Consider the following 23,358-nt stretch of genomic DNA (forward strand, 5'->3'; position numbering starts at 1 on the left):
AAGGACCTCTGTCCCCAAGGCCCAGCGACAAGAAACTAAATAGTAGAGGCATAAATATTAATGTCAAAAATAGTTTGCTCCGTGTTATTTATGCATGACTGTGCCCTGAAGCAGAAGGTTAATTGAATTTGGAATGACACTTTTGCAGCATTTGTGTCTGTTGCTTATCTGATATAAATCAAATGGTGCTTAATGAGGTCACATATAACATGTTAGTCAATCTGACAAACTGAAGATTATTTTTCACAGGGCCAAGAAACTAATCAATAATGAGTTTGCATGCCATCACGCACAGCTGGAATGGCACACCGTTTCCAGCTGGAGTCAAACAAAGCATGAAAGGTGTCTCACTGATGGATACTGTCAAAATTCGAAGGTTTAAACATCCCTGGCTTGGTGAGTTTAGCTTTCTTCCTTTAGCTGATTTTATCCCGATTGCCTCCAAAATTCCACTAGCCAAGCTTCCCAGACGTGCGTGGCACTAAAAACTGTTTATTCTGATGCCTGTGGTTGCATATAATCCTTAGCTGTCACAGTCTATTTGTATTCTCTTCTTGATACAATTCATATCACTCCAAATCCTGGAGAACTTCCATGGAAAAATGTGTGAATTTACTAAGAGTGACATAAAGACCAGCCAGTGGGTGAAAACGAATAGACAGGCTGAGGGGGTTTGGAAAGGGGGGAAAAAGAGAGGAGGGAAAGGAAGGCTTGAAGCACAGATTTGCGGGGTGTCCATCTGTGACTATAATCCGAAAAAATCTGTTTACAGAGCAGTCAGAGAACAGTAGGGGTGGGGTCGATTCATGTCATGAGCCACAAATAATATAGTTTTCTTATTATTTGTTTTATTTATTGGGGCATGCAACAGGATTGAGTGTGCTCACGGTGCCACTGGGTACTTCTGTGTTTGACTGGCAGAAGGAGAGAGACACAATGTATCTATTGGTGTTTTGGTGGACCGGGGAACCTTTTCAAATGCCCGTGTGCGAGTGCTGATTATGTAGATAATATTTTTCTGCCACCCTTTGTCTGGTTGTCAGTGAGAGAGGCAGGAAAAAAGAGAGGCCCCTTTTCTCTGGTGAATTATTGTGTGACACGCAATGGAAGCAAAAACATAAAAATTGTATAACAACAATGAGAAGAATTATTTATTTGTAAACAGAGGCGAATGCCGTCGGCCTCCCACAATGTCTTGTGTGTATACGTGTCTACAGCCCTTTAGTTGATTAGCATTGTGCTTGATGCAATCAGGCACTGAGCGTTTTCCTCCATTACTTCCATCTGTGCAAGCATCCAAATCTGAAGTCTGATGTTTTTGGTACCTCTGCGTGCACGACAAACTTTGGCCCGCGTTCAGTCGGTGGCTCTTGAACAGCACCGAGCGCAGACTGTGCCAGACTGAAGGAGCGGCAGCCACCACGGTTTTGGAATGCTAATGGAAAATTCAAGGGCTTCAGTTTTTGTGTGGGAAGCTGCCATGTGTCAGCACGCAACACTCAGCATTAAAGTCACTTTGCATGTGTGTGTCTGTGTGTGTAATTTCTTTGCCAGCTTGCTTTTTGAAGCACTTAAAGCAAATTATGGGAAAACACACTCCAGCATAAAACTCATATGCTATTCTTGTGCTTTCGCTCTTGATCAGGGTTAATGAGCAAAACCTGCAACAAAAGAGGAACACAGAACATATTAACCCCCCCGAAACATGACGAAGGTTCCCTTTGGGACAAGCTATGAAAAGCATCAGCACGGCAAGTTTCAACAAATCGTGACAGTAACTGTTATGGCCTTTTAAAGTTGGGAAATTTGACCTTTAATCACAGTGCCCCATCAGGTCAATCAGTTTAATTTTTCAAACACCAGAATAGTGTGCCAGAGTGCATCATCACTTTATAGCAGTCATTAAATTTGACAGATGCACACAGCTGGAGCTCTCCTGGATTTTATTGGATGTGGTGGGAGAAAAATCAAAGAAAATGGGACTAATGATTCCAACAACTTGTGGTATTTTACAAAAGGAAAAAAAAGGATTAATTATACAACCGCCTTCAAAAGGGATACTCTGCAAAGTGCTTTTCTGCTTCAGTTTCACTGGAGCAAATCCATGTTTTATATGTTTTTATGGCCTCGCAGCCTCACACACTATTTGGTTTTCAGTCCTTCAGAGAATATCTCATACAAATTCTGTTTAACAGTCACTTTGCTTTTATAGCACCGACTCCGTTTCTCAGTTAAATTCTTGAGCTGAAATCAAAGTTTAAACTGAAAGCTCGCGGACACGTCTGCCTGTTTTCTTTGTGTTAAAATGAAAGCATACGCAACTGTTTCCCGTCTGTTTTTTCTAACCTTTTCTTTGTCTCTGCTTCTTCGTCCCACAGTGATGCTGCTGGACACAACAGAGTCTACCTCAGAGCTGGGCTGGATCACCTATCCAGATACGGGGGTAAGCAGGGGGCTGAGTGTCAATGTGTTTTCCAGCTGTTGCAGCATTAAAGCCATCTGTAGAATGTGTTATACACGTGTCGCACATGCTGATGTTTGAAGTGTCGGGTTATAATCGCATTGTTAGTCGGGCCTTGTGCTGTAATGCTAATGAGGGCTTAAAACAGGATGCTATGAAATAATACATTTAGTTTTATAACGTTTTTCATCATTCTGTCAGGCAGCTGGTGGTAAAGTTTAGACATTAAATCAATAATGGTGATAAATGGTACAGGACTGCAACTGATATTCGTTTTAATACTGATCGATTTGCTGTTTACACTCTGGATTTATTGCTCGGCACATGCGGGTTAGAAAATAATGGAAAGCCAAGGATGTTCATTGAACAACAAGAAAATCTTGATTGATTTTCAAAATTCATTAGATGCCAGTCACTGAACTCAGATAAAAGTCTTTTGGGAGAGGTTCTGGTATGAGATAAAAATATTATTCTCCATGAACAGATTGAAGATATTGGAAATGTCAGATCTGTAGACATGTCGTGGTGTCAGGGTTTTGTTTTGTCTGTGTTGTGTTTTGGTTTGTTATGCTGGCTGGTTTTGTGGTTCTTCCAGGTTCTCTGGTCTCTGTCATCACATATTAATGTTACCTTTCATGTCTCAGTGTTAGCCACTTGTCGTTCATTTCTTTCTGTTGTGCCTTGAAGGTGAGTTTTCTCCAGAGTCTTGCTCTAGTTTTACTTCCTGTTCCGTTCGTGCCTTTGGGCTTTTATTCCCCAACCTCACCATGCATCCACCGTGGATTGTTTCCACCTGTGTCCTTCTATCACCTGTGCCTTGTTATTCAGTCTGTTAGGTTTGAGCTACTGTACATTCAGTTAATAAAACACTTTAAGACCAGAACAACAAACATATGCAGACAACTGCCTTCATGAATGATCAGTTTGATTGGTTATCAACATCTGTTGATGAATGTAATCCACTCCCCACCATCTTTTCACTTTCACACATAAAAATCAAGCATGGATGGTGCTTTATTAACTTTTGTTTCTGGGACTTTTTGAATAGTGGAGAGATTAGAGTGACTGAGATGTGCAGCAGGCCTCCACAACAGCACTTGGAGTTTACAGAAGTCGCAGATCAAAGATTATTAAGAATTAGGTTATAAATGCTTTATGTTTAGTTATGGCTTGAGGTAAGGATTATTATCTTCCTGAATGGCTGGCATATGTCACTGGTAATACCTCAAGTGCGCTGAACACAGTCTTAGAAGGTGCAGGAACTCACCTTTCCTTTAAGATAACCTTGAAGGTCTAAATGCTCCCCCAATTCTTTTTATCTGTTGTTCTACTCCACTGTGTGTGTGTGTGTGTGTGTGTGTGTGTGTGTGTGTGTGTGTGTGTGTGTGTGTGTGTGTGTGTGTGTGCGTGCCGTCGTTCATAATTAAACTTCTCAGATTGAGCCGTAGATCTCCCATCTCCCTTTTGAGTTGATTTGTATTCAAGGTTGTTGCTTTGCCTTGAGCTGTGTAAATATATGTGTGTGTGTGTGTGTGTATGGAGGTTTGGGGGAGGAAGGAGGAGGTCACTTGCGTGACTGTGCGAGGGTCAACTCCTGGGGGCCAATCCGATTGTTAAATTCATTCATTTCTTTGTGATTGCATCTCAGTTCTAATACGGCTCGTAGTTACACCCTTCCTACTGAAACACTACATTGATGCATCTATTAGACTCCATTTGAAATGGACATCACCTGTTCAACCACAACAGGCTGAATGCTAAACTTTATTTGTTACTTTTGGCAAAAAAAACAAACAAAACTGAGTTGACTCTTGTGACCAGCTATTGTCAGGATGGAGTCTAATAGCTACTAACCAACATCTGGCAGGAATACATTACCACCCTCGTCTGGCCTCCAGTGTCAGAGCATAATTGTACATGATGTTTGAATAATTAGGGCCTCATGTGTGTTAGGAACTTGTGAACCATGATGGCAGCTGCGAATAGGAGAGCATCCAATTGTGTTTGAGTGTGCGTGTGTGTGTGCATGAGCAAGTCAAGCATTTGCATGAGTTTTTTTTCCTTTATAGTCCCTGGATGAGAAGTGCTTCTGAGATGGAGATATGGTTATTTGACCCGGGGCATCAAGCTGAGAGAAGTAGAAAGACAGACCAAGAAAGGGGGATAGAGCGAGAGAGGTTGTGTGTGTGTCTTTGTGTGTGTGTGTTTTCTTTTTTAACCCCTTCCACACACCCCATCTCTTCTTTTGCTTTAGGGTCTGTGGATATTCTTTAATGTGTTTTCTCTCTTCCTGCGCTTTCTTTCTTTCTTTCCCATTTTTACAATGTACTGACAAGCATCTTCATCTCTGCCTGTTTTTCCTCCCTCTTTTAATTTTTTCTCCCTTTGCCCTTCACAGTCACAGAGCCACTGGGTCTTTGCCTCATTTTTTTCTTTTTATCCCCCAAGTCAGTCTCCACTCTGGCCCTTATTTTTCTTCAGTGTCAAACCAGCAGAGACTTCCAGTCTCACTGCAGACTTTCCTTTTTATTTTTTTCCACCCTCCTGTTATTTTCACTCCCCGCTCTTCGTTTTTGTGTATAAATATGCGCATGTGCCTTTCTCTGCTTGCGTGTATCTGTGTCTGTGTGTCCACGGTTGTGTCCGAGGCCCTGCCCCTCCCTGTCCTCTGTCACTGCAGAGGTTGCGTGGCTCTCTGGCATTTCGGTTCAAATTAAATCACAAAGATGAGTCGTCCCTATAACGATTCATCCGCCCCCTCCTCCCCAATCTGGCCCGTTTTTTTTCCTCCTCTTTTTCTTTCTTCCTTTATAAGAGAGGAAGAAAACAAGACGTGGAAAAATAGGGAAGGGGGCAGGAGGCAAGGGGGGAGTGAGGTGGGGGTTTAGGGTCAGAAAACAAATGAAAGCTGTGTTTTTTTCACAAAGGTACAGAAGCGAGCTGCACGCGATGCCACACACAAACAACGGCGGCTTCTCTTTCCACCTAAAAGTCCCTGCCTGGCCACATACTCAGCATAGCTTTTACCGCACCCACCGCCGCGTGTCACAAAAAAATGCTCATACACTCTTTTTGTTTGCTATTTTTCCCACATTTCTCCCTCTACCATCCGCATCCCTGCATCCCACCATGAGCTCGGTGTGGTCCCCCTCTTTCGTCCGTTTTCCCTCATACACTGGTCTGACAGAGTGAACCAAAGCCTGAGAGAGAAAACTGCCCTTTCACTCCATTAGACTGACAGCGACTCCGGCTCTTTCTGTCTGCTCACTGATCTTATCATTATTTCAGCTGGACCAAATATGAATGCACTCTCTCGTGGTGCGATGCTCAGTAGATTTCTGTTCACACTGGCTGTCAGAGCCACACAGAGAAAGAGACATAAGCATGCAGAGATACACTAACATGCACAAACAGTGATTCACACACTCTAAATACACCCTGATAGGGTGTCAGGACCTTTTGTCCTCTTGCCATTGTCATAGGGAGAATAATGATGATGAGGCCTAATACATAATTCCTCTGTGTTACAACAGAAAAGGCCCTGCTTGTCACTCAGGGCTACACAGGCTTAAAGCAGATCCTTTTCATCCTTCAACGCAACACACTGTATAATTGGTGAAACCAAACCCTGCGGCTACATTAACATTTTGTCTCATCTTACAAAGTCTCATCCAGAGCCTTGTCTCCGGGCTGCTTCATTTTCTCCATGTGCGACTCTCTTTTACTCACATCCATTTGCGCATCTACCGTGGATTCATCTTCCCGAAAAATGCAACAAAATCTGCTGATTTTATTGCACAACAGCTGCCCTAAGTCAGGCACACAAGTGTCTGCCACCTGTCACATGTGAACAATGGTGCACATGCAAATGCCAAAACTAGTGCGAGAGAAAAAAAGACAAGCACATGTCACTATATAATACGCATTAATTGTTATTATAATGCAAAGTGACAGCATCGCCCGTGAACTTCTTTCTTTCTTTCCTTTAGATATGTCAAGGCATGAAAAAAAAGTTTATCTCTTTCAGATGTGTCTGTGATAATTCAGCCTCCACCTCAGAGCAACAGCTGCGAATATAATTTATTTTTCATCTGAGCGTCGAAGAAATTCTAGCATCAATATGTCTTTTCACAGGCGTCCTTGTTGCTCTGTATTTCGTACTTTGTACTAAGGAAATGGTCCACTGACATTATCTTCTGTTGATTAACAAATATAATCAGTGCAGACTTTTTGAAAACATACATTGATTATCCTTTTTTTAACATGAAGGATGACGGTTATCGCTTCAGTCCAATGTCTCAACAAAGTTTGGGTGAATGAAAGTACAGAAATCCATACTCCCCAAAACTTCACAGCTGAAATTACTGGTTAATGCTGCAGTCACACCAGGGAAAACAGTGGCTGAAGACCAGAAGTACAACAACTGTGACGATAAAATTATGACCTTAATACCTTTGGTTGCTTTGAAGATGGGGACCAGGTCATCTTCAGAGTGACTTTGGTGTGTCAAGAAGGTGATTAAAAAAGGTCTGCTATCAGTTTGCAACAGAATGGAGTCAAGTTGGCAGTTACATGCAGTTTGTTTGTGATATGACATCGATGAACTGTGACTTGTCTTGTCTACATACACAAGTCGAGTCAGAACCTCACAGATCTGAAACAGAAATTTAGAAATTCCTCCACAAACAGAGACGCAGATGCTGCAAAACTGCAAAATCACACTTTGCACACTTGCTTTGATATAGAATATAACCAGAACACAACTGGTGCAGTCTAACCCGGACTGAATGCAACATGTTGGGAATCTGTCTGCGTTTATAAATTAGGTCGGAATTGCTTCCAAACCTTCGCCGATCTGATAGTGAATGTAGTCAGTCCGAGTCCTGACCATGAGTGTTTGGAGACAGGTTCATTATGTGCATTAATTATTATCACATTTGATAAACCTTACTATAATGAGCATATATAATGAGCATATATATGTCTGCATCTATCCTCAATAGGTGGACCAATCTGATCGTCACATACAATCCCAGTTCTTGTATATATTATGTTTATTTCAGCAACTTTAAGCATGTTTAGTTTTCACTCATGAGGACAAGACTATAACATTTAAATTTGTTTAAATTTTCATCAATAATAACTATGTAGATCCCTCGTTGTCAGGTCACAATCAGGTTCTGCAACATTTAAAACCATGCATACAGCACAATTTTCAAAAATACTTCAGTGTAGAGACATTAAAAATGCAAAAATTAAAAAAAAAAAACATTACAAAGACGGTGCAGTAGAATATGTCAGTTAATGATAGCTTTTCTGTGTAATGTCATCATGCTACCATGCTAGAATAAGTACCAAATAATAGCTAGCTAGTATGCCAATGTACGCATTTGGTAAAAGTGCTGCTGTGCATCAGTCTTGTTAAATGTCACTTTTAAGCACCACAAACAGGCAAAAATCACCAAAACCCTAAAGCCTCAAAGGCTTCACCACAGTGAGAGCTGAACCGTCCCTGTTAACACAGTTTTGTCTTCAACACCTGAAACATGTTGCTCTAAATGAAAGGCTGGAGCTGTTTAATTAAATTACTGTTCTTTTAATCATTGATTAAGTAATTAGAGAGCCTACTCTGCAGCACTATAGAGACGACCTAGATCAGTGAGGACAGGGAAAAAAAGCTTTGCCTGTGATATTACAGCAAAAAAAACAAAAAAAAAACAACTGCTCTATCAGACTTATCTCAAGTAGCCTCCATAGAGAACACCCAGTGAAGGACAAGGCTGATGTCAGCAACAGCAGCAATATGTTCAATATTTACCTTGTAAAATGTAAACCGCCTTCTAAGTCATGAGTAAGATTCATGGCTGTGGAAAAGTCATAAACATACCGGCGTTTTAACAGTTTATACAGGCCTATTCTGGAGCCCTGTGCTTATAGTTTTATTTCTGTTTTGCTGAGCTCAGTTTACACAAGCTCATAATATTGTTTCTGTCTTCCAGTGGGATGAGGTCAGCGTCCTGGATGACCGAGGGAAGCTCATACGAACCTTTGAAGTCTGCAATGTCAACCAAAATCCCCGTCAGCAGGACAACTGGTTGGCTACTCCTTTCCTGTACCGCCACTCGGCTCCACGGGTGTTCGTCACGTTGCGTTTTTCTGTGCGAGACTGCGCGAGCCTGCGTTCACCGTCGCCCGCCTGCAGGGAGACACTCACTCTATACTACAAGCAGGCCGACTCCCAGAGGGAGCTGGAGAGGACTTGGGTAGCTGAGGTAAGGTGACACACTGGATGAGCTGCGATAATGCATTTAATTCTAAAGATGATGTATTATACTATTGTTAATTTTCTGTCAAATAGTTTTACAGTGGTGGCTCATATTAAACATGGGCAGCTTCAATCATATGGGAGCCAAAAGCTCAGCTTCAGGCTGCTCTGAGTGTTTAGCTTCAGGCAGTTTTTACTAGAAGTTGGCAGATCGAGCCAAATGTCCCTGGATTGATACTCGCGTGAAAGCACTGGTACTTCGTTTCTTTCCCATGAGTTCAGTATGTAGCACACTGTGTGTTGTGTTAAATAAATTATTTATTTATACATGCACTATGAAAAAAGTATGAACATTTTTTTGTGTTGACTGTCACATTTATTTTATTTATAGCCTATAGCACATTTAAACAACAGAAATTTACCCGAGGCGCTTTAGAGATGGGCACATTTTCATTTCAGGTCTTCAAAAAAACTGAGTTTCAAAATACATGAAAACCTCAAAGGTGCATTTTCTTGTGTTAACTCTTTGAAAATCACAGTGGTCTTTAAAATATTCAGAATTTGCAAATTGATGATGTTTCATTTCATAAATCATGAGACACTCCTCTTCCCTAAATATCCTGCTTTTTTTTTTAGCTTAAAAGTGTCCTTACTGGTATTTGTATTGGCAGTGCTGGTCTTAGTTTAATTGTGAGGGCTAGCCAATCAGAAGAAAGTTGGCTTAAACTGATTGTTTCAGACAGAGGATGGACTCGATAGGCTGCACTAAGATCCAGGATATGATAAATATCATTATTTTGAAATGTGAACAATGCAAAGCTACATTAACAGAGTTCAAGAATAATAATCTGGAGTTGGAAAATGGCCCTTAAAGTGTTTGTGGTTAGCACCAGAACTTAGCAAAATAAAAGTTCTAAAAGAAAAGCTAATCTGATGGCTAAATTCAAAGCATGTGCACCACATGGGCTAAAATGTCCTTAGCAGCACGTTTGACTTCTAGCTAGCTGGTAGGACTGCATGTCATGTCACGGCTGTCTCCTGCTGTGTTTCCTGTCTGTCTCTACTGCACGCGGCTCAAAAATGACAAAAAGATGAAGAAAGGTTTCTCCTCTGACGGGCATGTTTTGAAATGTTGTTGCCTAAGCTTGTGCCACTCGTGCATTAGCCTAAATTCATGTCACAGGGCTTAACATCCTCACAAGCCCAACAATTAATTTGGCAGCAAACACTCACCCAGTTCTGGCAGTATTTCTAGAAACACTCTTCTAACATCTGGATATAAACAAACTCATCTGATCTTGGAAAAAAAAAAGAAACTAGCAGCAACCCAAGCGGTGGACTCTAACCTAGACATTTTTAATAAAACTAATCTTCGATTGAAAATAATCCATCTGTAAGTAATGTTAAAAAAAAGCCAAATTATAGTGATAAATAAATTACATATGTAGTATTAAACAGACTAAATGTGGCAACTGTAACAACAGTGAGTATTTATTCAGGCTTTTGTGTTTTATGACTGGTAATTAAAGATTTCAGGTTGGGGTTTGATGGTCACATGAAAAAGAAAGTTTTCATGTGACTCTGTGTAGTCCTGTAGAAACAGTGCACCCAGAAGACGTAAGAGTTGCAGCAAGGCTGCAAGTCAAATGTATTTGATTAATTGCTCAACAACAAGTGCGAGCAGCTCAATAAAAACAGATGTTTTGGCAGTTTACTGCTCTAGAGCATTCAGGTGTGTGCTAAGATAACGTCGCAATCTTCTCAGGAGTGGATGTTCCAGCAAGTTCGAGGTCAGACCATGCAATGCTCAGAGAAATGGCAAAAACCCAAGAACTACATCTCTGAATCTACAGGCCTCAGTTAGTTAAAGTTCATGACATTTGATCAAGAAAAAGACAGAATACTGGCTTGTTTAGAAGGATTGCCAGGAGAAAAGGCTCTTGTCTAAGCTCGGCTCAGGTCTGCAAAGTTACATGTGAACAAACCACAAGACTTCTGTCTTGTCACATCCTTTGAATAGGGCAGCTGTCAAGCATGGTGGAGGAGGGGTGATGATTTGGGCTTGTTTTACGGCCAAAAGGCCTGGGTACCTTGCGGTCATTAAGTCGAACATTAATTTCTTTGTATAGCAAATAGTTTGAGAATCAAATGTAAGACAGCTGTAGCTTAGCCCAAACTGCGTTATGCAGCAGAACAAAGATCCCAAGCACAGCAGCAAATCTACAACAGAATGGCTGAAAGTGAAAAGAATCAAAGTGTTGTAATAGCCAAGTCAAAGTCCAGATCTGAAATGCTGTGGAGGGACCTGAACAGAGCTGCCTGCAAATCTTAATAAACTGAAGTAATGTTGTAAAGGATAATGGGGCAAAATTCCTCCACGATCATGAGCGAGACAGAAAACAGTTACCGGTTAGCACGGTGGCACAGTGGTTAGCACTGTTGCCGCACAGCAACAGTGCTAACCACACCCATTGGTGTGAATGCGGGAGTGAATGTGAGCACGAATGGTTGTCTGTCTCTGTGAGTTAGCCCTGCGACAGACTGGTGACCTGTCCAGGGTGTACCCCGCCTCTCGCCCTATGACAGCTGGGATAGGCTCCAGTGCCCCCCGTGGAAGCGAATGGATGGATAGATGGATGTTTTTCACTGACTCCATCAGTGTTGTTTATTCTAACTTTATTCTTTTGCATATTTCATCCAGATAAAATATACATTGATACATTAGATAGAAACTATCAAGACTTTTACGTTACATTCAACAAACATACTGTAACTCTAAATAAGTAAACCACATATAATAGACTAACAATGACAGATTAAGACGTCAAACAGCCTGTTAAGTCTTCCTAATCACAGATTTCCCACTTGAAACTCTTTCACCACTTTATCTAGTTTTTACTCTAGCACTTAGAAGTTTTATACAAATGTAATAGTGGGTTTACAAAGCTTGTTGCAAGGCAGTCACGTCACAGTTTGCGTGCACTAATCCTAACATGCTGGGCTGCAGACTGCACTGAGATATCCTGTTGTTTGTTTTGGTTTTGTTTTGCTGCTCAGCATCCTCCAAGAACTACACAAACACATCAACTGGAAATCTAAAAAGTTGAGTAACTAATCTCTAATTGAGGCTCATATGGCCACAGTTGATTTGAACAAGTGTTAAATCCTGACTTTTTGTCACCGCTTGCTGCAAGGCCACCTGCAGACGGAGTCATTAAACTCGAGCTGTGTTGGTGATTGATTGTTATTCCCCTAATGCTCCATCAAAACAGTGAATCCTATCATGTCCCATGGTACTGAGCAATTGTATAATCACTGATTGGTGAAGAAAAAGTGACACCATCCTCAGACTACACTGGTGCGAAGCACAATCTAGTGTCACTGTGGTCTCCATAAATGTCACTTCAGCCCCACTAATTACATCCTTAACACATATAATGACAGTTTTCTACGGAGTGCGGAAAAATCTCTGAACCCCACGTGTTGTCAGTGAAGACTGACACTTCCCATATGATTTATTTATTTATTTAAGCACTTAGCGTTGTTGGTGTTGTTTAATTTAGTGCTTTTCCTCTGCTGCTTTTCGAGCTACTGAGTCTGTGAATTGCCTGAACTACATCAGGAGACATCAGTGGGAGGGATTCTCTGTTTGTATAGATGAATGCGTTTCTCCTTGGGGAAGTCAAATGCTTTTTAAAAATGCAAATCAAAGCCTGATGAGGAATCAGAGGAGGGCTTTAGAAGAGCAGGAAGCAGTGCAGAGATGAAAGTACGAATCCCCACTGGGACCTGCACAAATCTTAAGTCAGTGATTACACTGCATACTAAACTACTTCATAGTATGCATATGCCTGCGACTAAAAAAGCACGATCTGAGCTTATCTTTAATCTTACCATGTGTTTCCAGACCATATTTATATGTAAACCAGTGCCTCCATAATTTCCCCCTTGTTTACTTGATGTCAGCCACACTCTCTTTAAGCTATTTTGTTTCCTCCTGACCAATAATTATCCTTTTTTTTTTGGTCTCCTGTCTAATTTGTGTTTTCTCCAGCCATCGAGCGGGGAGAGAGAGACCAGGGAGGGCTGGGTAAAGATTGACACCATCGCAGCCGATAAGAGTTTTTCCAAGGTGGAGCCCAGCTCACCTCACCAGTATCAGCCCAACAGATACAGCCGTATCAACATTAAGACACGCAGCTTTGCCCCCCTCACACGCAAAGGGTAATCATTTCTGTACGACACTTTGTTTCTCACGCTTTAAAAGCATCACTAAACCTTATGAATGCTCTCTGACCTCCTTCTTCTTAGATTTGTCTTGGCCATCGTCGACAGCGGAGCTTGCGTTTCCCTCATGGGGGTGTCTATCTTCTACCGCCGCTGTCCAGCCACGAGCCTCTACCTAGCTTCGTATCCACCGACTCCCTCGGGTGCCGAGCCAACTGCTTTAGTGCCTGTGACTGGGACGTGTGTCCCTCACAGTAAGGCACAAGGAGACACGCCCCCTCGCATGCACTGCAATGCTGAAGGAGAGTGGATGGTGCCCGTCGGTGGATGCGTCTGTGATGAAGGTTATGAGCCGAACCTCAATGGATCTGCCTGTCTGGGTGAGTCCGGTGGACGCTCACAGTGCCCCGTTCAGGTTGACGGACACTAAAGAAATCAATGCTTCTTTGACATATGCTTTTATAAATGTCACAGAGCTGTGAGAGACAGATTTTAAGAAAGGTCAAAATCGCAGATATTCTTTTATTTTTTCATATATTCTCTTAGTTGCTTGAATGGGACAAACATGATCTATTAAAGTAATCGTGTGGTGTTTCGGGTAATGCGCTTATTCAAAGCTGGCTGCCTGGCAGGACTCCAGGAGGTCACTGTGGCTGGTGAAGAAATACATTTTGCTCGAAACATCTGATAAACCCACAAACTGCTGTTGCAATGCTTTGGTTCTAAACAACCTGAGCATTAATTAGTGAGATTTAGAGGTAATGATAGATGCAAAGAGCAAAAATTGTTGCCGTATAAAACTTTGTGCTCCAGGCTTGATTTCCTGCCAGCTCTTCTTTCTTTTTCTTTCTTTTTTTGTGATATTTGTTGAGATAAGCATCTGGATCAATACTGAATGGAGCTGCTGTCACCCCGATACTCTGCTGTGCTTGATGTAGAGACCAGAAGGAGATGAGGGCAGACAGGTCAGGTCAGGATAAGATGAGATGAAGAAGGACGAGACAATCCAAGCAATGCATCTGGAGGGATTTAACAACTGCATCAGGACTTTTAAGGACAAATACAGAGAAACTGTTAAATCAGAGGTGCTATATTGACTGTTTACTGTTCCAGTAACTTTCAGTGGAGAGGCAGAGAGACAAAGGAGAGGCAGACCAATAATACTGAGGTCAGCATTTGCAAAACTGGTCAAAAAGTGTTGCGCTTTTAAAAGTGGGTGTAAATAGTAGGGGCAAGAAGTGGGGAAAAATTTGATAGATGTCCAGACGGACACGAAGGGATGCAGGGAGAGAGCAAGAGGAGGGAGAGAGGGAGAGAGTCATAGAGAGAGGGCTGTGACACATTTAGGTCATAGCGATGTAATGGCCACTCGTCTGTGAACAAGTGACAGAAACCACAGGGGGAGAGAGAGAGTGGAGGGAAAATAGGGAGACGTGGAAGGAGAATGAAAGATAGGAGGATGCAAGTTAATGACTTTAAAGAACTGAGCAGGCAAAAAAGTACCGAGGGCGTGACGGCAGGGCTGTGCGACTGTCTTTGTGCGAATGTGTGAGTACACACAAGCGTATCTCGCCGGGACGCCGATGCTCACCCCGTCCACATACGTCTGAGGATTACAGTCAAAAAACTGTATTCTCACAGGAATTTCAACGACTGTAATTCCTCAAGTCTAACTAATGGCAGCGCAATTAATCCTCTAATCCTGCCAAGTCAGCTGTGAAATGTGTTCATGCTCTTTTTGCTTTACATCTGCACCCGACCTGCCACTTGCGTTTGTCTCTGTTTGATTGATATCTACTGACAAATCACTCCTCGAAGCTGCTCGGCTGCCGGAGCGAAGACTTTTCCAGTGACTGTCTCTGAATGATCAAACACGTTGCGGCTTTCTTTCTTTTCTTTCTTTTTTTTAATGATTATGTTTTGTTGGTCACTTCACTGACTAGTGATGTGGATTGGCATCATTACATTGTTGTCCTCTCTGCCTCCCTGGGAATGTCGAGAAAAGAGGCAGATGGTTAACTGCCAACGCAGCCGTCAACGATTATTAACAGTAGCCGATCCTTGTTCTCTTTAGAAACTGGAGCATGAACTTCCTTAACTCTAACAACTTGTACATTTTGTTCTTGTTTAAATTAAACATCAAGGCTATTTACAGGGAGTGCAGAATTATTAGGCAAGTTGTATTTTTGAGGAATAATTTTATTATTGAACAACAACCATGTTCTCAATGAACCCAAAAAACTCATTAATATCAAAGCTGAATGTTTTTGGAAGTAGTTTTTAGTTTGTTTTTAGTTTTAGCTATTTTAGGGGGATATCTGTGTGTGCAGGTGACTATTACTGTCCATAATTATTAGGCAACTTAACAAAAAAACAAATATATACCCATTTCAATTATTTATTTTTACCTATGAAACAAATATAACATCTCCACATTTACAAATATACATTTCTGACATTCAAAAACAAAACAAAAACAAATCAGCGACCAATATAGCCACCTTTCTTTGCAAGGACACTCAAAAGCCTGCCATCCATGGATTCTGTCAGTGTTTTGATCTGTTCACCATCAACATTGCGTGCAGCAGCAACCACAGCCTCCCAGACACTGTTCAGAGAGGTGTACTGTTTTCCCTCCTTGTAAATCTCACATTTGATGATGGACCACAGGTTCTCAATGGGGTTCAGATCAGGTGAACAAGGAGGCCATGTCATTAGTTTTCTTCTTTTATACCCTTTCTTGCCAGCCACGCTGTGGAGTACTTGGACGCGTGTGATGGAGCATTGTCCTGCATGAAAATCATGTTTTTCTTGAAGGATGCAGACTTCTTCCTGTACCACTGCTTGAAGAAGGTGTCTTCCAGAAACTGGCAGTAGGACTGGGAGTTGAGCTTGACTCCATCCTCAACCCGAAAAGGCCCCACAAGCTCATCTTTGATGATACCAGCCCAAACCAGTACTCCACCTCCACCTTGCTGGCGTCTGAGTCGGACTGGAGCTCTCTGCCCTTTACCAATCCAGCCACGGGCCCATCCAACTGGCCCACCAAGACTCACTCTCATTTCATCAGTCCATAAAACCTTAGAAAAATCAGTCTTGAGATATTTCTTGGCCCAGTCTTGACGTTTCAGCTTGTGTGTCTTGTTCAGTGGTGGTCGTCTTTCAGCCTTTCTTACCTTGGCCATGTCTCTGAGTATTGCACACCTTGTGCCTTTGGGCACTCCAGTGATGTTGCAGCTCTGAAATATGGCCAAACTGGTGGCAAGTGGCATCTTGGCAGCTGCACGCTTGACTTTTCTCAGTTCATGGGCAGTTATTTTGCGCCTTGGTTTTTCCACACGCTTCTTGCGACCCTGTTGACTATTTTGAATGAAACGCTTGATTGTTCGATGATCACGCTTCAGAAGCTTTGCAATTTTGAGACTGCTGCATCCCTCTGCAAGATATCTCACTATTTTTGACTTTTCTGAGCCTGTCAAGTCCTTCTTTTGACCCATTTTGCCAAAGGAAAGGACGTTGCCTAATAATTATGCACACCTGATATAGGGTGTTGATGTCATTAGACCACACCCCTTCTCATTACAGAGATGCACATCACCTAATATGCTTAATTGGTAGTAGGCTTTCGAGCCTATACAGCTTGGAGTAAGACAACATGCATGAAGAGGATGATGTGGACAAAATACTCATTTGCCTAATAATTCTGCACTCCCTGTAATAGTAACGCAAAGTGAGCAAATTATCAGCTGTGCTGCACTGAATTATTGGTTTGAAGCTGTATGTTTTTTTTATGCTGCTGGCACTTTAAATACAGGGAAAAAGCACTTTAAGAAGTTGACTGACACTAATTTCCACTGCCTTCAAGTGTCCAGTCTTAACTAATATGCCCATGCATTTCATTAAATGCATTTCATTTTAATTTTCACAAAAATTTGCATAACACTTGCTATTTAAACTCCTACAATGTAAATGAATGCTGTTGGAAATCCACGTGACAACCACACACTCAGGCTTGTCGCCTCAAGCAAGACATCATTTTTAGGGGCACGTAGGAGATTATCAGATCCCACCTCTCAGTCTCATGGGAAAATTACGATCGGTGTTAAATGATTGCCTTTAACTACATGCAGCACTAATAGCTTTTTATTTTTAGATCCAAGGCAAGATTATGCATTCCTTTATTTGCAAAACCAGATTAATATGGCAAGGACGTAAGTTTCTTAAGTGTGGTCCATATGCATTTGAAGTGCATGGCTTCATGGATGTCCATTTTTTGAAAGATTTGATAAAACTATTAAATGGATTGCTAAAAAATTTGTGCACACCTGACTAAATAGTGGGTATTTTTTTCAAATGAGAGGACAAAAGAAAACGAAAGAATAGTTTTTAAAACTCCTTTAAAAGTTTTTTTTGGTACAGATATAGGTTTGTGCAGTGCCACTAGTCACTCATATGAGGTGCAATCAAAAAGGTTAGAGGCTGGGCCTGTAGGCAGAAACTATAAAAAAAAATATGCCTGCTATCTGCTTCAAGGTCGTAATCTTGTGCAGCAAAATATGTTTTGATTGGAAGACCTGTTCTGGCCACTTGCAGGTGTGCAATCGCAGCACACACTGGATCTCGACCACTGTGTCAAAAAAAGCACTTCAAGTCAAATTTCATTGTGGAAAAAGGGGAAGAGCTTGTAGGGAGCCACAGCCTTTGAATAGGGCAGATGATGAGTAATGGTCTTGGTTGATTTCAGTCCTGATGTGCTTTCTTTGCGCTGCAGACTGCAGCTTTTTCTAAAAGTCTCTGTTTATAACTGGATCTCTCATTCCTGGTGATGATCCTTCAAAAGAAGGTCAGGTCAGTTTGACTGTGAAGTTGATGATGCAGATTGAGATCTGTGGCAGAGTCACAGATGCATATGTTTAAGTGGTCAGAAGGAGACTTTGAAGGAGATGGCAACCATAACTTTTAGTCGCATATGGTTTTCTCTTTGTTATAGAGCCAGTTACATACATTTTTAATCACATCTCTTAGTGAGAAACTGACTGAAAAAGTAGGTTTATTTGTTATTAATAAGAGCTGCATCTTGTGATGTTCGCCCAAAGTCAGATCTATTGTGAAACCATTTGTCATTGCTATGGGTTTAAAATAAATCCCTGGTGAGAGACACTCACCACAGGCATCATAGTTCAGTCGGTTTACTGCGGGCATGATGCTTGATTATTCTGTTTTTTCAGGCTCACCAAAACAACACTCCGACATTTGGACCGATGATAAATTGAGAATCATCTTAACTTAAAAAAACACAGCCGGCCCTTTGGCAGACAAACATTAAAAGATCATCCCTTGATTATTTATGAGCTTGTTTATCACAAGTGAGTCTACAAGAACACCCAAGTTCTATATGATCACTAAAATATTCAGAAGTCAGTTCGGGATAAAAACTCATCTGGAGTCTTTTATAAAACGATGAGAACAGAGGCAGACGTCACGCAGCAGCTGTCTGCTGTTATTTTATTTTTCTGCCAGGCAGCATCAGGACATTTTTCTCCTTTGACATTTGCATCCCACAAGGGAGACAGAGACGTAGAGAGGACAGGCAGAAACATGACCGAGCATAAGCCACAGTTACACCTGTTCAGCCAAACATGAAACAGTTCTGTAGTTTGAGGCAGCTTGAGTTGGTCCCTGCTGGATGTGCATCATCCTCAGATACACGCCTTCTGCTTGAGTCCCCTTAAGCAACTGTTGATGGTTTAGGACAAAGATTTTTGTGGCGGATGCTCAGATGGAGCTCTGAGCTTACTTGAAGCCATGTTGATATTTTATGTGGCGTGAGACTACGTCCTGAAATATTCAACATGTCAGTTTGTCCTGATTTTTTGCCCAGAGCCCTTACTCTCAGCACAGACACATCCACCAACTACCCCGAGGCAGGTTGTGGTGGGAAACAAGAACATTTGGCCAGGGGAGGACGTACGAGTGCAAGTGTGACATTACTTTGAGTCTGCTTTAGTCCCAAACAGACACTCTTCACCAAATAACAAAGTAGATAATCGTCTCATAGAATATACCGACTACATTTTTCCAGTTGCAGTTGTGTCCCCTTCTTCATCAAGCCGTCAGTAAGCCTACTCATCAGCAGTGCTGGAATTCAATTGATTTTCCAGTCTATTAGTAAAGGTCAATTACTGAGAGAAACACAGTTGAGTGAAATGATCAATGACGTACTGTATCAAATGGGCTGTGGAGTGTTGACATGCAGCGGTGATAAATCAGCTTGAACACATACACATCATATCAAATCAATCGCTACATGAGTCAAAACTCTGCTTTACGATGGTGTTCATTATATTTCACAGGGCAGTTCGGTGGAGAAATTCTCATTATTACAATCATTTTTTTAAACATTCATGTGAAATGGGGATGCCGGGCTCTCAAAAACTGTCACGTGAATCCGCACATCCTCCAGCTTTATGAAACTTTATCACAGCAAATTTCAGAGTTCAGTTCATTGCCACTTCTCCTTTTTCAGTAAAAAAGCCACTGTACACTTTCTGCTCGGCACCAAACGGGCATGTAGACACACTTAGGGGCAGTCTGGCAAACCTATTGGAGCATTTAGCAGCTAAAAAGCCCAGAAAAGGCCTCCTGGGAAACGGTTAAAAAAACAGCAAAAACAGAGCAGAAGAGACAGAAACATGACTGCAAATTGCTAAATGTGGATAGTAATAACTAAAAAAAATGTTTTGAAAAAATTAAAATGATCCCTGTTAAGTCAGAAACGGTGCTGAGCTGTCGTGATTATTAGGCTAAGAGCTCAAATCTTACAGGGGCAGATGCAGGCCCAGGGAAGAGGAAACAAGACGTCAGCACGCTGAAAATTTAATGTGTGAAGGTCTTAGGTAAATATCACAGCTCCAACAGCTCCAACAGCTCCACCTACAATTAGGGTAATTTGCATTATGTAACATCCATTTTTAGTGCACACTGTTGTCTTTTGAATCAGTTTACATCAGCTCGACAAAGAGTGTGCAGGTCAAAAGGTTGCCTCATTAAACTGCACGATGTTCACCGTGGGAGCGACGGTGAATCCTGTATCCTTCCAAGATTTCTGTGAACATGTAGGATTTGCCTAATGCAGTAATTTGTCAAGATATGTAAGAGGGAGTCTTCAAATCATTTTCTTTGTCGCTGCAACAAAGGATTATTTTGCTTTCACGTGTGGTAGAGTGCTGCTGGAGCTTACGAGGAAGAGAGACAATATTAGAGCACATGATTCAGTGTGTGTCTTGTTTTCAGGATACACTAAATTACCGAATGTAGTCTGTTGTGTGGTCGCATCTGTGACTGTTGTGTGTTTGTGTGCGTGCGTTTGTTGTGCGTCTGAGCGAGAGAGAGAGAGAGAGAGAGAAACAGAGAGAGATTATGCTGGGAGCCAAAAGAGGGAATGAGTGCATGAAAGAGGGAGAGGAAGAGGAAAAAAAGACAGAAATTGGGTCAGTGATCTACATACCAACGTACAATGTTAACATCAAATTACTCAGCTCGTGGCTTTCTTATTTCTGCTTGTGTTTATCTCTTTATCTCTTTAGGGAAAAAAATGCAGTTTTCAGTCATCCTTCTTGCCTAATCTCGTTCTCTTTCCATGCAGCCTTTGTCAAATTAATCCTTATCCCCATACGCCCGCCCATCCGTCTATCAGTAAATACATACACGCATGCATGTAAACATCAATGCACTGTGGCAATAGCACATGAATAACACACCCAGTCATGTTTGCTGTGAGTTAGTTTCATAAATGATGCCACAAACTGACCTTATGACCTTAATCTCATCCCTGACTGCTTTCAGAGCGGTTTGCTGTTTTAAAATGACCCGCAAATTAAGAAAAACATGACGGATAAAAGTTGGCTCCTGTTTATATGCAGTACCTTCACACACTGCCCTCTTCCCATCACTCCTTTTCATTTCATTGCCCTTCATTTAGTAATCCACTGGATTATGATAAAAACATGGCAGGGATTTTTGAAGCAAGACTTAAAGGTATTATATATTTAAAAATAAGACCTCTCAGTTTTTTCTTTGTGTGAAGTTAGGGTGAAGCTGTAAGCACATCGGTATTCACATTTTCAGCTCGTCTATCGTTTGTTTGCGAACAGTCCATTTTCAAAATACTAATTGCTTATTTCCATCTATCAAAAGCACAAAGTTTTAACTGTACTTAAGCAGAAAATCCTTACCTTTGGTTCGAAAAGATGAAAAACAAATAAATTATCAAAGTGTGTGTAGTCGGAGATTAATTTTCTGACGCTTAATCGTGTAATCTTTTCAGTTTGCATTTGAGTCACCTCAACAAACGAGCGATATTTATATCTGTCATTGCCAGAGACGCTCGTTTGTTTTGTTGGCAGGGCTCGCTGGGACTTTGCTGTGTGCACTTTTGCACACATGTAATGTAAAGGCATCTGTGACTGAGCTTATAATGGTGGTACGCTTTCTGTTTTATTGCTGGGTGGGTGACTGAGAGAGGGATGCAGATCAAGCAAGAGGGCAGAGGGCTCTGCACGTTCATTGGCTGCTCAAATCAGGCGGATGCGGGAGAGGAGGGGGAGGGAAAGGAGGAGGAGGAGGGGGTTGAGGGAGCTCATAACGCTGGTGATGAGAGGCTTTGTAGCAAAGTCATGTTTCATGTCAGAGCTGTAGGAGAACACGTCTGCTAATGTGCATCTGGGACATAAAAGATGGAGGAAGTTATATTCCTCTCTATTCCTCTGTTGTCGCCCTCCTGCTGCTTTCCACTTTCAATTTCCTCATTGTCACCCATCATCTCAGGCTTATATACATAATCCTGCTGTTCATCCTACAGCTGTCTCAGTTCATCCGTCTCCATGTTCACTTCTTCCCCAGTTTGGTCTCTCTCTTTGTTGTCTTCGCATTATTTTAGTCCCCCTTCCTTTTTCTCACTTCACACCTGTTTGAAAGCAAGGTGCGCTCTCAGAGACAAGTGAGAACACAGGAAGCCTTTTATCTGTTTATTCGCCACTTTTTTTTCCACTTTGTGCTTTCTTATCTTCCCCTCCCACACTGCTGCACCAGCGCCAAGCATGCATAAATGCATCCGTGCACTCTTTTAGCACGTCAAGTTTAAGACATGCTACGCATTCTTGACAAGGTTATATAAACGAGGTCAGGGGTTTGCTCCCACTGATGCCCTCGCTCTCATTCTCCAACTCCGAGGGTACTGTAAGGCTCCAAAAACATATGAAACTGCTGGGTCATGTTTTTTTGTTTTTAGTGTGCCATTTGCACTCAACAATACAAGAGGTTGTCTGTCTGAGGATACGCACATACTCTACATTTAGCTTTCAGACAAAGGGAGCACATTTTGAACGATGCAACCTTTAGCTGACACTCCTTTAATGGCACTCACATGCCCACACACACTCGCAGTGTAAAAATGGCAGCAGACCAACCTGGAGGCTGTGGACTCAAAATCCTCATAAGTACGAGCACTCGAGGCTCAGGCTGGCAGCAGCATGAAGTCGTGTGTCAGTCACCTTGACCTCAGCGGTCAGTTGACATTAACAACTGGCAGATTTCACAGATTTTTCCATCATATAACACAGCCTGCAGGTTCAAATGGTATTTGTTTGTGTGCGTGCGTGTGTGCATGTTAGTGTGTGTATGAGAGAGAAAGAGCGAGAGAAATAATCAATTTATGCTTGAATGTGAGTTCCAATGGATTATGAATTCCAGCACATGATTCCTGGATACATATGAGGACAGTAGGTCTTTTTATTAAAAAAGGCCAATAAAATGTTTTAATAGGGAAATATTTGCCTAGGAATGCAGTGGTCCTGTTACGGTAATGTGCTAAAGTCTTGAGAAAACCCTTGTTTCTTTATTTTTTGCTTGGAGAATGAGAAATGCGTGCAGCGAGTTATTGAAATGTGTCCAAACATACACGGAAATTTGTTATATAAGGGAACAAGAGAGCTTGTACAATTCTAACAAGTAAGCATTGAAAGTTAATAATTGGTATGACCACACAGCCTAAACTCTCTTAGGAAAGTTTTCTTGTAATTTCTTTAAGTAGTCTTCAGGAATCGTTCTCCGGGCTTCATGAAGGACATTCAAAGCTCTTCTTTGGATGTTGGCTGCCTTTTTGTTCTGTTCTCTGTCAAGATGATCTCACAGTGCTTCAATAATGTTAAGGTCAATGTAGAGGCCAATCCACAACTAATAGCATTACATTGTGTATTTTTCTATCCAGGTAAGCTTTTACTGCACAGTGTTAGTTTGTTTGGGATCATTGTCATTGCCAATGAAACACTTACTAGGTCATTTTGCATGGTGGTCATCACTCCATAAGACCTGTTAGCACTGATCTTAATTTCAGTTCTTGTGCAAT

General features: G+C 41.7%; 1 protein-coding gene across 1 annotated transcript in view; it reads left to right on the forward strand.

Annotated features, from left to right (window-relative positions):
- ephb6 (eph receptor B6) overlaps positions 1 to 23,358 on the forward strand; it is a 45,919-nt gene that overhangs the window by 8,599 nt on the left and 13,962 nt on the right. The window contains exons 2-5 of the mRNA XM_084943355.1: positions 2,379 to 2,443; positions 8,461 to 8,733; positions 12,781 to 12,950; positions 13,038 to 13,333. Of these exons, the coding sequence (XP_084799481.1) occupies positions 2,379 to 2,443; positions 8,461 to 8,733; positions 12,781 to 12,950; positions 13,038 to 13,333 (804 nt within the window). The remainder of the gene's footprint in view (positions 1 to 2,378; positions 2,444 to 8,460; positions 8,734 to 12,780; positions 12,951 to 13,037; positions 13,334 to 23,358) is intronic.

Source organism: Perissodus microlepis, chromosome 11 (assembly GCF_051167445.1).
Source record: "Perissodus microlepis isolate ML-2025 ecotype Zambia chromosome 11, ASM5116744v1, whole genome shotgun sequence".
In the NCBI taxonomy this organism is placed as follows: domain Eukaryota; kingdom Metazoa; phylum Chordata; class Actinopteri; order Cichliformes; family Cichlidae; genus Perissodus; species Perissodus microlepis.